General features: G+C 45.8%; 1 protein-coding gene across 1 annotated transcript in view; it reads right to left on the bottom strand.

Moving 5' to 3' along the window:
- C2CD2 (C2 calcium dependent domain containing 2) overlaps positions 1–14,052 on the bottom strand; it is a 426,997-nt gene that overhangs the window by 39,407 nt on the left and 373,538 nt on the right. The window contains exons 12-13 of the mRNA XM_085621220.1: positions 12,762–12,889; positions 1,788–2,130 (exon numbers count right to left, since the gene is read on the bottom strand). Of these exons, the coding sequence (XP_085477346.1) occupies positions 1,788–2,130; positions 12,762–12,889 (471 nt within the window). The remainder of the gene's footprint in view (positions 1–1,787; positions 2,131–12,761; positions 12,890–14,052) is intronic.

Genomic DNA, 14,052 nt, shown 5'->3' with positions numbered 1-14,052 from the left:
ACAGCCATTTATATCCAAGTCAAGTTTAAGTTTTTAAAACAGTGTGCACAGAAGGGCTCATCTTTAAGCCCCATGTTTTCAAATCTCTAGGTCCACCCACTACCCCTACTTATTCCATCATTGGGTGCTCTTTACGTCCACCAACTGCCCCCACTTATTTCATTGTTTGATGTTATGAGGTATACCAGTGCCCCCTGGAGAATTTCCAAAATTGCATGGGGTGAATGGTGAACTGGCTCGAGGACAAATCTTAGAATTTAAGCTGGATAAGAGGGAGGGTCCTCTGAATTCCAGTAAGCCCACAGGTACTTACCCTAGTTCAAGCTTTAGGCCAGTTAAACTTGGCACACCACAGATCGTAGCCTAGGTGCTTTTCTTGATGATAAAATAACTCTCAGGAGTCATGTGAGCCACCTTTCCTCCTATTGTTTTCTATTGGTGAGTCTTGTATGCAAGATTCTGCTTGTTTTACCTGCACACACACTTCTTTTAATAGTAATCAATGCTATTTTAAGTAGACTGGACTACTGAAATTCGTCTTTTTTGTATTTTTCTTTGTATTCTCCACACTACAAAGAATTCAGAAAATGGCAGCCAAATTGGCTCTCCAACTCCCTTGGGAGGCGTCCACTTCTGCAGCACTGAGGACACTGCACTAGTGTCTCATGACAGACAGGATCAGTGTAAGTTGTTGTGGCTGGTCTTCCAAACTTTTCACGGTCTAGGCCCTCGATACTTGTGGGCTAAGTTTTTAGAAATATACGATAGTGCTCCAGTTCGAGACAGAATGCCATTTATGGTAACAATAAGCCATAGAAATTGCCATTACATTACAAAGATTGAACTCAAGAGTAAATTTCCAGTACGTTGTTATTTTTTAAAACTGTATTTAATAATTACTCCGAAACCCAACTTTGTGTGTTGATCTAAATGCGGAAATGGATTAAACGGAGTGATGTTTTAGAAGCATAAGTTGAATGTGTTTTTGTTAAGGACTCGCCTTCTTGACTCCAACAAACTGTAGCCCGCATGCTCAGACTCTTTTGACCTTTGTTTTTGTAGTCCACGGTGAGCAGGTTTGGCCAATAACAACAACAGGTTTTGATTATTATCTGTGTTTTTATGAACTCTGCATTTGTTTCAGAGCGATGCAACAGTTTAAGTGCTCAGCAATCAGAGATAATTAGGTGACTGTTTATTCAAGGTACGTTATCAAAAGAGCTGGTTATTTGATTTTGGTTATCTATGTTGCCAATTTTAATATGAATCACAGCAAAATTTCTTAAAGGGTTTCAGTAATATATTCAAATGTTTTGGAGACTCGCAGATTACAAACTAGCTCGCAGCACTTTTAGGGATGGATTTAAGGTAATCATTAGAAGCTAATTAGTCTGCCACACTCCAATTAATATTCCAATTACCATTGTAAAGCATCCTTCACATTATGGGGCCAATTGTCACAGCCATTAAGAGTGGAGAAGGATTACAACAGGAATAGTAGTTTCACTCTAAAATGGATTTGGGGATAGGCCCCCAAACAAGTAAAGTGGTAACACCCCTGGAATATCCATATATATATATAAATATAATTAGTACAAACAGAAATGACTGTGCCCTCTTCGCGCTTCCACAAACAAGAAGTTAGACATTTTGGCCAATGCACAAAGGCATTAATTTGCAGGGTAAAGTAGTATTTCCTGTACTCCCAAATGAGTTTGTAAATGGACCCCAATGTTGCGGTAAGAAAACAAAGTGACTTACTTAACAAATCATAAAATGAGAATTACCTTTGGATTTCTTAACGTTTCCCAGTTCCGAGACACTCAGACTGTTGATGGAGACCTGCTCACAGTCCTGGTCCTCTGGCACCTGAAGGTTCCAGTCCCCTGGTGGACCATTGCTATGGCCTCCTGCGAACGCCCACGTGTCCTGTAGAGGGTCCTCCTCCAGGTCCAGGTCCAGGTCCTGGGCAGGTAGTGTCTGTGAAGATGTCAAGGTCCTCTGTTCACTTACAAGTGCATTTGAGGCCGCACTCTCAGTGGCAGAAGACTCTTGACTGCAAAGTGCACCGTCCATGGCTGCTGCATAATCAAACATAAGTGAGGCTTCCTGATCCTGAGATAAAGCTGTCTGATGAAACAAGAACAAAAAGGATAGTAACAAATGTCACCTCGTTTCTTTTCCACATTTATTCTATACGCTTCTGTGGTATGTCATGCATAAGGCGCTCCTAAAATCACTTGGTCTCAATATTGTGCAGAACTGTGCACACATTCAAACTGACAACATTTTGTGAAGTTGTTTAAGAGCCATTACTTCTCACCTCCAAAACTATGCGTGACATCTTGAAAAATAACTTGTTTTCCTGAAAGAGGCATCAATACTCACTTTAACCATTGTTTCGATACTTTATACCACTGTCATATTACAAACATTTTCGCACTGGTACAATAACCATGGCAACCCCATTATACACTTTTCTGCTGCTAGCATTACATGGAATGGAGTTAACTCACTTTTCTCCAATTCAAGTTACAAAATGGTTTTTGAATCAAAGCCAAAACTGAGGGAGTGGATTGTGGAACCTCTGGCCAATCACCAATGCCAAACAACCATTGCTGAACGTATAAATGCAAAATACTCCGGTTGGCAGATACACAATGTGAAAAATGCACCAAAGGCGTGTGTACATTCTCTGGCAGACCTAAAAATGCAAAACACGGGCCGCAGAAATTAAGCAGCTCGAGATTTACAAAGGCATCCCACTACTTAATAAACAGAAGATCAGACTGAAGGTTTAAAAAGTATTCTCTTCACTGCCAGCAGTTTTTAGACTACACACATCTTCATGCTCCTACCCAGTGTATGACCAAATGCATTAATAGCACACCACCTGAGTTTAGGAAGAAAGCTCTGGGAATCATACCTCATGTGTCTATACCAGATATACACGGAATGGTCCTCTCCCGGATCCCACAACGTTAATTACACATCAAGCTAGTTCTCCATAAAAAGTACTCTCTCTGAAGCCATAAAGAGTAAAAAAAAAAAAAATTGGTTGTAAAATGAACATCTCACTTACAGGTGCGGACCTGTAAGAGGGATCGCCATTTTACAACCTATGTTTTAACTGAAAGAAATATCAAATATACCTGCAAGAGGCAGAATTTAAAATCTATTCTGCACTTCCATTTTTAGAATATTTGAGTGCAAAATCACACACATCTCAAAGTGCTTCTAGTGACCTGGATGCAAATTCTAAATCTCATGCAGAGTAGATGTATTGCCAACACTCTAAAACAAACCCGGATAACCATTTTCCAAAAACCTTCACACGGTCAGCCTTTAACTGGTTAGTATACATTACAGACTTGCCAGGAGTTTATGGAGGATTCTTAGAGATACAGCTCAGAGTCATCGGTGATGCGCCATCCCTCTTTACATGGCAGGTTCTGGCACAGTAGATTAGTTGTGCTCTAGGATGCAGATGAATATTTTGAGATTCACAAAGTTTCTCATAACTGCAGACAGAATTTTAGCCGCAACCATCTTTTCTAGTAATTCAGGGCACAGAGGTCTTGGACATCAGCATGTGCGATTGAGATGGCCGTTTAGGCCCAAAGCTGCAGAAGGAGCCGGACCCCTCCAGCAGTCCTACCTTAGATGTAGGCTGTAGACTCCCTCTTATTGCAGCATACCTGCTCCACAGATGTTCTGAGTGGAGCAATACTCAGTGTTTTTCTGAGCTGCTGCTCTCTTGCCAGTCCCTTCTGGCCTGGAAGAGGAAGTCCTAGAGATGGATACAAGTCTGTCCCCATCAGAAGAGGTGAAGAGAAATGCAGAGGTGGGTAGGACGGTGATCGAAAGGAGGCATATAATGGTTCTCACTGAGCTCGAACCCAGCAGCGAAGAGTCTCCCTTTCTTATTCCCACATCCGGCACCTATAGCCAGCACATCTCTGTACAGTGGGAGATGGGCCCCTTCGTGGTGAGACTACACAGATTCCCTGGCTGAGCTGGGGTATGGCACCCACTCACTGCTGTCAGTACTGCAGCGACTAAAAGGGTAGAGGTGGGGTCAACAGGACACAATGGAAGTTGAAGTACAAGATCCAAATCTCTTGCAACATTAATGGTTTGGCTTGAATGTCATGTGCTTTCTAAGACCACCCAACATCACCAGAGGAGTGTCAATGCATGCTGACAGGTCAATTAGGAGAGTCAGCAGGTAAGAGATTTCGTGAAGTAGTGAGTAGTCATAGCTGTTTTAAGAGCAGCAAAACTTTGGTCTGCTGCCAGCATATACGACTACTCTTCAAGCAGAACAGAAAACCAAAAATGTGAACGTTCTTTCTCAGTTGTAAATTTGCTCGACTACGGTTATCAATTCAAACTTGGAGATAAGTGCTTTGGTAATTGCAATGTACAAGGATCATTTAATGTAAGCCTAGTCCACTGCAGGGCCATTGTCAATGCTACTGCGTGAATATTTCTAGAGCATGGGGAACAAGTGAAGAGTGGCTCCTTCGCTGGACTCCAGCAGAAACCATCCTTAAAACAATAACCCTCATATCTTTTAGTTGTCGGTATTCATCAACACCTCAATAAGCACTGAACAGCATGGAAGGGTTGTTAGGTTAGGAAGATAACTTTACCTTCAACATGTTTACGCAAAGGGATGAACTTACTATTTCCCAAAGTGCACTGCTGGACAGGTCTCTGCAGTAGGACCCTCCGAGTCACATATGTGGTACCTATTGCTTAGCAAAACCAAAGGCTTGGCAGTTCGGGCTGGACTGTTCCCATGAGGCACAGGGTCAGACTGATTTGCATATGGCCATGTCTGAACTGGGGTGGCAGAGTGGGCTAAAGAACGGTGATGGATCAAACCCAGATCTGTTGACTGGGTGTGAGTGTGATTGGTTCTGATGCTCCGTCCATCACCACCCCCTTTTGTACCGCTTTGTTCGCCATAAGTTGGCAGGGTATGCTCAGACGTGAGTCCCTTGCTCACTTTGCCACTGGATTCAAGCAAGCCTGGCTGAAGATGGCTGAAATGCCAGAAACCGGTCCTAGGAAGCTTGTTTCCGGTCCAGGGAAGACATGGCTTGGCAGTTCGGGCTGGACTGTTCCCATGAGGCACAGGGTCAGACTGATTTGCATATGGCCATGTCTGAACTGGGGTGGCAGAGTGGGCTAAAGAACGGTGATGGATCAAACCCAGATCTGTTGATTGGGTGGGAGTGTTTGATTGGTTCTGATGCTCTGTCCATCACCACCCCCTTTTGTACCTATTGCTTAGGCAGGCAAAAGAGACAGTAAATTCAATATTTGTAATAAAGAACTGCCTTTAAAATGTATATGGACACTGTGTGGTGACCTTATGAGGCACACGAGACCTTGATAGGGGGCGGTTGAAGGAATCGTTGAGCAAAGCTTGCATCAACCATAAAGGAGATCCAGGAGCTGAAGATGAATTGGGTAAATTAGTGGAAGTTGATGAAAATCCTGAACCTTCTCAACCACCACCGTCCATGTCTCCAAGAGTGGCAGGTATGCCAATGATGAAGTGGCTGTATATGGTGCTGCCATGCGGAATATGCTACTTACCAGTATGCATCTGTTCTTGGCATGTAGAGCTGCAGATCTACACACTTGTGCATAGATCGCCATCTGGTGTTGGGCCCAGATGTATGCAGTTTGTTTTTCCTCTTGGAAAGTCTTTGGCAGTCACGAGTTCGGTGACTCCTCCCTTGGATCGTATTGCGCATGGGCTTCGGCTCCATCCTCAGATTGTTTTTCGCCAGCAGGGCAAGATGGAGCGTAGTAATAAAAGTGAAGATGCCCATGTGTGTGTTATCTAAATAAGATAAGCTGGAACAGATCCAGGTAGTCGGGGAGGCGGGTGGGCGCTTGTAGATCTGCAGCTCTACATGCCAAGAACAGATGCATACTGGTAAGTAGCATATTCCGTTCGAGGCATATGAGCTACAGATTACACACTTGTGCATAGATTATATAGCAGTACCCATTGTTAGCGGCGACCACCCGTATCTGTTGCAGTGGTTTGAAATAACGTTCTGAGTACAGCCTGGCCCACACTAGCTTGTTGCTTAGTTTGCACATCTACACAATAGTGTTTGGTGTAAGTGTGCGGTGTCGACCATGTAGCTGCTTTGCAGATATCATCTAATGGGATGTTCCCTAGAAAAGCCATTGAAGCCCCTATTTTACGTGTAGAATGGGCTTTAGGGGGAATGGATAGCATTCGTTTTGCTTTATGGTAGCAAATTTGAATACATTTGACAATCCACCTAGCTATCCCCGACTTGGAGATGGGGTTGCCTTTGTGTGGTGGAGAGAAAGAGACAAACAGTTGTTTGGTCTTACGGAAAGGTTGTGTTCTCTCGATGTAGTAGATTAAGGCTCGTTTGACATCTAGTGTAAGAAGAGCTCTTTCTGCAACAGTTTGGGGTTGCGAGAAGAATACTGATAGTTCTAACAGATTGGTTTAGGTGAAAGGGAGAAATGACTTTGGGGAGGAATTTTGGGTTGGTACGGAGAACCACCTTATTATGGTGCATTTGTAGAAAAGGTTCTTGAATAGTAAATGCTTGTATCTCACTGACCCTTCTGAGGGAAGTGATGGCTACAAGAAAAGCAGTTTTCCATGTTAAGAATTGAAGTTCACATTTGTGTAGGGGTTCAAAAGGAGGTGCCATTAGTCTGGTGAGAACGATATTTAGGTTCCACACAGGTGAGGGTGGCACTCTGGGGGGAATTATTCTTTTGAGGCCTTCCATGAAGGCTTTAATGGCAGGTACTCTAAAAAGTGATAGATGTTGCCTGTTTTGTAGATAAGCTGCTATGGCTGCGAGGTGTATTCGAATGGACGTATAGGCTACATTGCACCTTTGTAGGTGGAGTAAGTAGCATATGATGTGTTGAATGGACACATCTAGGGGATCGATGGTGTTGTTATGACAATAGATAACAAAACGTTTCCACTTGGCGGCGTAGCACGCTCTAGTGGTAGGGCGCCTAGCTTCTTTGATGAAGTTCATACAGCCAGGGGGAAGATTTAGGTACCCGAATTCTAGGATTTCAGGAGCCAGATCTCAAGGTTGAGCTGAGCTGGGTCCGGGTGTCTGATCTCTCCATGGTTCTGGGTTAAGAGGTGTGGAGAGAGGCGTAATTTTTGATGCGGTACTACCGATAGTTCCAGCAGTGTGGTGTACCACGGTTGTCTGGCCCAAGTTGGCGCTACTAATATTAGTATGAGGGAGTGCTGTTGTAGTTTGCGCACTACTAGTGGAATGAGTGGCAGAGGCGGAAAAGCGTACGCAAATCTGCCTGACCAGTTCATCCATATTGCATTGCCTTTGGACAATGGGTGTGGGTATCTGGCGGCGAAGCTTGGGCATTTTTTGTTTTCGTGGGTCGCGAAGAGGTCTATCTGTGGATGCCCCCACATTTGAAAGTATGGGTGAAGAACTTGCGGGTGAAGTTCCCACTCGTGGAGTTGTTGTGTTTGTCTGCTGAGTAGATCTGCAATAGTGTTTTGTACTCCTGGGACATGTTGGGCTAGGAGAAAGATTTTCCGGGGTATGGCCCATCTCCATATGCTCTGTGCTAATTGAGAGAGCTGTGGAGAGTGTGTGCCGCCTTGTTTTTGAATATAATACAGGGCTGTCATGTTGTCTGTGCGGATTAGGACTGCTTTGCCCGAAATTTGTGTCTGAAAGGATTTTAGGGCTAGGAAGATCACTAGTAACTCCAGATGGTTGATATGGAGTAGCTTCTGTTGAGGTGTCCATTTGCCTTGCATGGTGAGATGTAATAGATGAGCTCCCCAGCCGGAGAGCGATGCGTCTGTTAGTACTATCTGGGGAACCGGGTCCAGGAACGGTCGACCTTTGGAAAGGTTTATGGTGGTCCACCACTGCAGAGAGCGATGGGTACGACCGTCTACCAACACCAGATCTGTCAATTGACCCTGGGCCTGGTTCCATTGGTGCGCTAAGCACTCTTGGAGAGGACGCATCTGGAGTCTTGCGTGAGGTACTATGAAGAAGCAAGAGGCCATCATCCCTATTAGTAGCATGAACACCCGAGCTGGAAGGGAGTGCTGTGCTATGAATATTGCGCGTAGAGCCTGAATGCTTGCAATCCTGGCAGGATTGGGGTAGGCGAGCGCTTTTGAGTTGTCTATAGTGGCACCTAGGTAATGTTTTATGTGGAATGGTTGGAGATGGGACTTTTCGTGGTTTACCGTGAAGCCCAGCTGATGAAGTAGCTGGATGGTGGTGTGTGTGTTGTACACACTGATTGTATGAACTGGCTTTTATCAACCAGTCGTCTAGGTATGGGAAGAAATGAATGTGTTGTCTTCGCAGATGTGCTGCCACCACTGCTAGGCACTTGGTGAATACTCGTGGTGCGGTTGTGACTCCGAACGGGAGCACTTTGAATTGGTAGTGTTGGCCATCCACTACAAATCTGAGGTACTTCCTGTGAGCATTGTGCACTGGAATGTGGAAGTAAGCGTCTTTTAGGTCTAAAGTGGTGAGGAAGTCGTTTTGGGAAAGTAGCGGAAGTACCTGCTGAAGCGTCACCATATGAAAGTGGTCTGAGTGTATGTATTTGTTTAGGGGTCGAAGGTCTAGGATGGGTCGTAGAGTCTCGTCCCTTTTTGGTATGAGAAAATACATGGAGTAGACCCCTATATTTTGTTGGTTGGTAGGAACGTGTTCTATTGCCTCTTTGTCTAGGAGGGAGATTACCTCCTGATTGAGTAACCACAGATGTTCTGGTGACATTGGGCGTTGTCTGGGTGGAATGTTTGGGGGGGGTAGATGTTAGTTCTAGGCAGTAGCCTGACCAAATTATTTGTGTTACCCATTTGTCTGAGGTGATGGTAGTCCAGACCGGAAGAAAATGTTGGAGTCTGCCCGTGACCGGTGTGTGATGGTCTGGGGGAAGTGGAGGGAAGTCATTGGGTAGGCAGAGCGGGCGGTGTTTGTTTTGCCTCTGCCTTTGTTATTGTTGCCCCTGTAGCCGCCTCTTTGGTAACCCCTTGTAAAGGTGGACTGAGTTGGGGATTTGTATTAAGTGGAAGCAGTGTCTGAGGAGTAGCCTCTGGATGTCCTCCGAAAGGAAGAGCGGCGAAAGGAGCGTCTGGGAGGGTGAGATTGTAAGGCTCCCATTGATTTTGCTGTGTCAGTGTCCTTTTTCATTTTCTCTAGGGCGTCATCCACTTTGGGGCCAAACAGATGTTACCGGTCAAAGGGATGGTTGAGGATGGAGGCTTGTACCTCCGGTTTAAAACCGGATATCCTTAGCCAGGCATGGCGACGGAGGAGGACACTAGTATTGATAGCCCTAGAGGCTGTCTGCTGCATCTAAGGCACATGGAGGTATTGGTAATTGTTTTGCCCTCCTGAATTAGCTCATTGGCCCTCGCTTTGTATTTATCAGTGAGATGGTGCATTATGGCTTCTAGCTCGTCATAATGGGCCCGGTCATACCTCGCTAGTAGTGCTTGTGTATTGGCGATACGCGATATATAGACCGCATGAGCTGCAGTACGCTTGCCTGATGCGTCCAAGAGTTTAGACTCTTTGTCAGGTGGTGGTGAGTCACCTGACGCCTGGGAGTTGACCCTTTTCCGTGCTGTGGATACCACCAAGGAATCTAGTGGCGCTGGCCCTCTGATGTAGGAGGAGTCTGTTGGGGCGGCTATATATTTTTTCTCAATGCGCGGGTTAATGACCCTGGCCCTGACTGGGTCCTTAAAAACCTCCGGGGCATGTATTATAACACCTTTTAGCATAGGCAATATGGAGGTGGTCCTATGTGTGGTGTCAAATGTATCTAGGAGGAAATCCTCCTCCACTGGGTCGGTATGTAGATCTACCCCGTGGTAGTGTGTCGCCCTTTGCAATAAATGATTGAACCCCAAGGAGTCTTCGGGTGGAGAAGGTCTGGAAGGGTAAAGATCGTCTTGTGGGACGTTAGGGACATCAGGGATATTATAATCGTCCCATGGGTCTGGGGATCCTGTGGGAGTGGGGTCCCCTGTAGGTATATCTTGGGGTACATCCCCTATGTCGTCGTATGGATCCCCTTGATCATCATCATTCGGGGGAGGGGGAATGATGAGGTGGGGGTGGAGGAGGGGAAGGTGGAGGAGGTGGTGGAGGTGGTGGAGGTGGGGAAGGTAGCCTGAAAGGGGAGGTAGCAGAGTCCTTCCTTTTTGGAGGTGGAGGCGGAGCAGGTTTGTCTAACTGTCTCTTTTTGATAGAGAGCATTAAATGTCCAGTTTTGGGATCCTTAGTTAATGGTTTTTGTAAGGGATCCGGTGTAAATAGTTCTGGAGAGGTTGGTTGGTCCGTCGGCGCCGACGGCGTCGGGCCGTTGATTTTTTGGGCTGGTCGGTGCTGGTTCGTTGTTTGGAACCATGCCTGGAAAGCTCCGATTGTTTAGTAGGCGCCGAGATGGATTTCGGCTTTGAAATGTCGGTGCCGGTGGTCTTGTGGGCTTTTGTCGGTACCGAAGATGGGGTCGGTGCCGAGGAGCTGGGTCTCGACCCAGAGTGTTTCGGTGTGGGGCTCGGTGTCGAGATGGAGGCCGGTCTCTTTTTCGGTGCCGAAGGGTGTTTATCGGCTCAGACGGTGGGCTGGCTCGAGCCCGAGCCGCCTGAAGGCTTAATTGGCTTCTTCACCGGCCTTGAAGGTGCGATGTGGGAAGCAGCATCTTTGGTCTTGCTTAGGCCCGAAGGCGTGACCGAAACCTTTTTCGGTGCCGGCGAGGGTGTGGGGGGGGAGGAAGGGGGGGGGTTGATAGAGTAGTACTCACGACCCTCTGTGCCGGAGTGATGTCCTCCACATCTGAATCGTCGGCTTCGGAGGCGCTGAGGAGTCCCTGACGAGTCCCTCGTCGGCGTGGTGTTCTTTTGGAGCGTCGACGCCTTCCCCGAAGATGTCGTCCGGGATCGCCGTCGAAGAGTGTGCCATGGTTCTTCTGGATCTTCAGTCCCGAATCGTTTTCTTGGACCGGAAGGATTTACACGCCGGACAGTCTCGAGCCTCGTGTTCAGGGGAGAGGCAGAGGTTGCACACCTCGTGGAGATCGGTGTGGGGGAATTTTGACCCACATCGAGGACACTTTTTAAATGGAGTCCTTTCCATTAGCCAGGACCGGAGCTTGGGTAGGCCCGAAGGCCGCCATCGACGACTGGAACCGAAGGTCTTGCCGATGAGAGGCGCGTTGAGTGGGGAGATCGCGATCGAAAACAATACCGGGGTGAGGATTGCGCGTCGATCGTCGAACTGGAAGCTGTTCGGAACCGGAGCGCGAAGATTACATCCGAGCCTGATGGCGGAAAAAAACAATCAGAGGATGGAGCCGAAGCCCATGCGCAATACGATCCAAGGGAGGAGTCACCGAACTCGTGACTTCCAAAGACTTTCCAAGAGGAAAAACAAACTGCAAACATCCGGGCCAAACACCAGATGGCGATCTATGCACAAGTGTGTAATCTGCAGCTAATATGCCTCGAACAGTATGTTAGTAAAGTCACTGCCTAGTTCCACCAGTTTTTGCAGGTCTCGATAGGTTTCTAGCTGAGGAAGGTGAATGGAGGGATAAGAGAATTTTGAGAAGGAGTAATCATTAATATAACATTCACCCACCATGAGATGAGGGAACAGGAGGTGGATCCACTTATTGAGCCATAGACTGGGATAATACCCCATACAGACTATTATAGTTGGTTAGCTGTAGGCAGACACACTTGCACTTCTTGCAGTGAGTGACTCCTACACACTTGAGAAATGTGGTGAGTTGCTTGAAACAGACAAACTAAGTCTCTTAGACCATTTTTGGCGTAGGCCTTACCTCAATTACCACATTATCCTCTCAAATGCCTCATACATTTAACAGGAATGAGACCACCACCCAGGAAGGAGAAGGGCTCTTGTCAGGGTCAAACTCAACAAGCAGATGTTTTCAGGAATAGGTACTCTGTACTCCGTGGTGCAACAGCCCCCATCAGTCACCCCAGCCTTCTGAAACTTGCTGACCAAAAACACTTGCAGAAAGGAAGCAGAACCGTTTCTGACTAGGAGGGGGGGGGGGGGGGGGGGAGGGAGGTGATGAACTTGACCTAACAGACCAACAAAGAGTAAGAAGCAGAGGAAAGTGTTCCTGAAAGGCCTTCCGCTCTTCTTACATTAGCACACAAAGCTGGATGAAACAAGACATCTGCAACTGGGGGGAAAGTATTAATGAACCCTATTATTTTGCCTAACCTATGGTGCAGCTGGCCAGTGAGAGAGAGCTTCACACGGCAAAGAGAAAACCCTTAGGTAGAAGGCCCTGCTGGATACAGACGGTGCTTGGTTTTTGAGAACCAGCACTTGAACCAAAACTCTTCTTTCAGCTCAACATCTTGAGAGATGGGATGACTTTCACTTTGCATATTAGTCAAGGCATTATCGGAGTTTCATATTTTTCACTAAAGTAGCTCTGTGAAATTCCTTTAGAACCCAGTTTGCATCATGCAATAAACGTCTCATTATTTTCCTCATTGATTTGAGGTTAGATATGTAAAGATACATTGAAATATATTGCTAAAAGACATAATTAACTGTACAATTAACATTTGTTCCTTAGAAAGCCTGTGATTCTCTATAATCGAGGAAGGACAATATTCACCCTCATGAAGTATGCACATCTGCAAAAATAAAATTTGTAACTACCTTTGAAATCCCTGATATAATGATGGTGCTCTTCTTTCTTGGAGACTTGAGCGACTGCTTGGCAGATTGACGCAGCTGTCTAATAGCGACTTCTGCAACAGGGTCTGTGCCATTTAACATCAAAAGCTCTAGGAAGGAAAACACAATCTTTTAGTTCAGGTAAGGCACTGTAAAATCATCTGTACTTCGTAGTTAGAAAACATAATAGCTGCCAAGGTTTCAGATTGCTTGTGGTTTACATTTTCATAGTTTTAGTTTACTTATGAGTGACATTCAACGACTGACTGACACATTCTCTCGAGCAAAATTGAGCAATGAAGTCCAGGGAAACAGTTAGATTTCAGAAATTACATCCATTTGAGCAACAAGAAACTCTAAGACCTTGAAACTGCTGCAAAGGCGCTGCAATGGAATGGCCCTAACCCTGTGCCCTGGTAAGCTCATTGTATTGTAAAATAATTGTGCAACCATGATATTAAACAAAAAATACTTCTTTAGGTTATTAACACTGTTTGCAGATATGCAAAGATACACACAGTTAAATAGAAAAAAATAAATATTGGACACAAGATTTTCACTTCCATTATAAAATATGCAATGCATTATTTAAGTACATATGTACCTACAGTCAAGATCAACTACAACACCTTCCTAACTGGATAAAACTATCAACGTCAAACAGCACAATGACAGACATCACTGACTCACTCTTTCAGGTGGTGTCCGGTGCAAACATTTTTTTGGGCTTTCCCCTGGACCTCCTTTTTCACTGATTCCCTTCCTACCACCCTCCATCAGTGCCCCTCATCTCTTCATAGTCCCTCTCTCACACGCATTTTGTTTGTTTTATGGCGCTGCTCATACCAGTGCAGAGTGTCAGAGCACTTTACATCACACACATTATACGAAGACAATTAATCTTTCGGGGTAATTATTTCTAGGAAATGTTGTATAGCATAATGAGGATTGCAAGAGTAGGAATGAGTACCAAGTTATCCATACTAACAGGCAAAAAGTCATGGGAAACCACGCCAAAGAGGCCAAGTCTAACACTTGTCTCCTCCAGCTGAAAAGTGGGGAGAACTACCCACCCTCCTGGGAGGTCTCATCATTAAAGGTGGAAGAATGTGGTCAGAACATCAGAATTGGCCTGTTCTGCACCAGGGCGGTGTTCCACTGTAAAGTCCATTCCCCGTAGGGAGATGGATCACCTCAACAGTTCCGGCTTCTCACTCCTCTTTGCATCAACCATCTGAGGGGCATGTGGTCTGTCTGAACTCGGAAGGGAGTC

This window comes from Triturus cristatus, chromosome 8, assembly GCF_964204655.1.
Source record: "Triturus cristatus chromosome 8, aTriCri1.1, whole genome shotgun sequence".
In the NCBI taxonomy this organism is placed as follows: Eukaryota; Metazoa; Chordata; class Amphibia; order Caudata; family Salamandridae; genus Triturus; species Triturus cristatus.
This window is presented reverse-complemented; position numbering and strand designations above follow the sequence as displayed.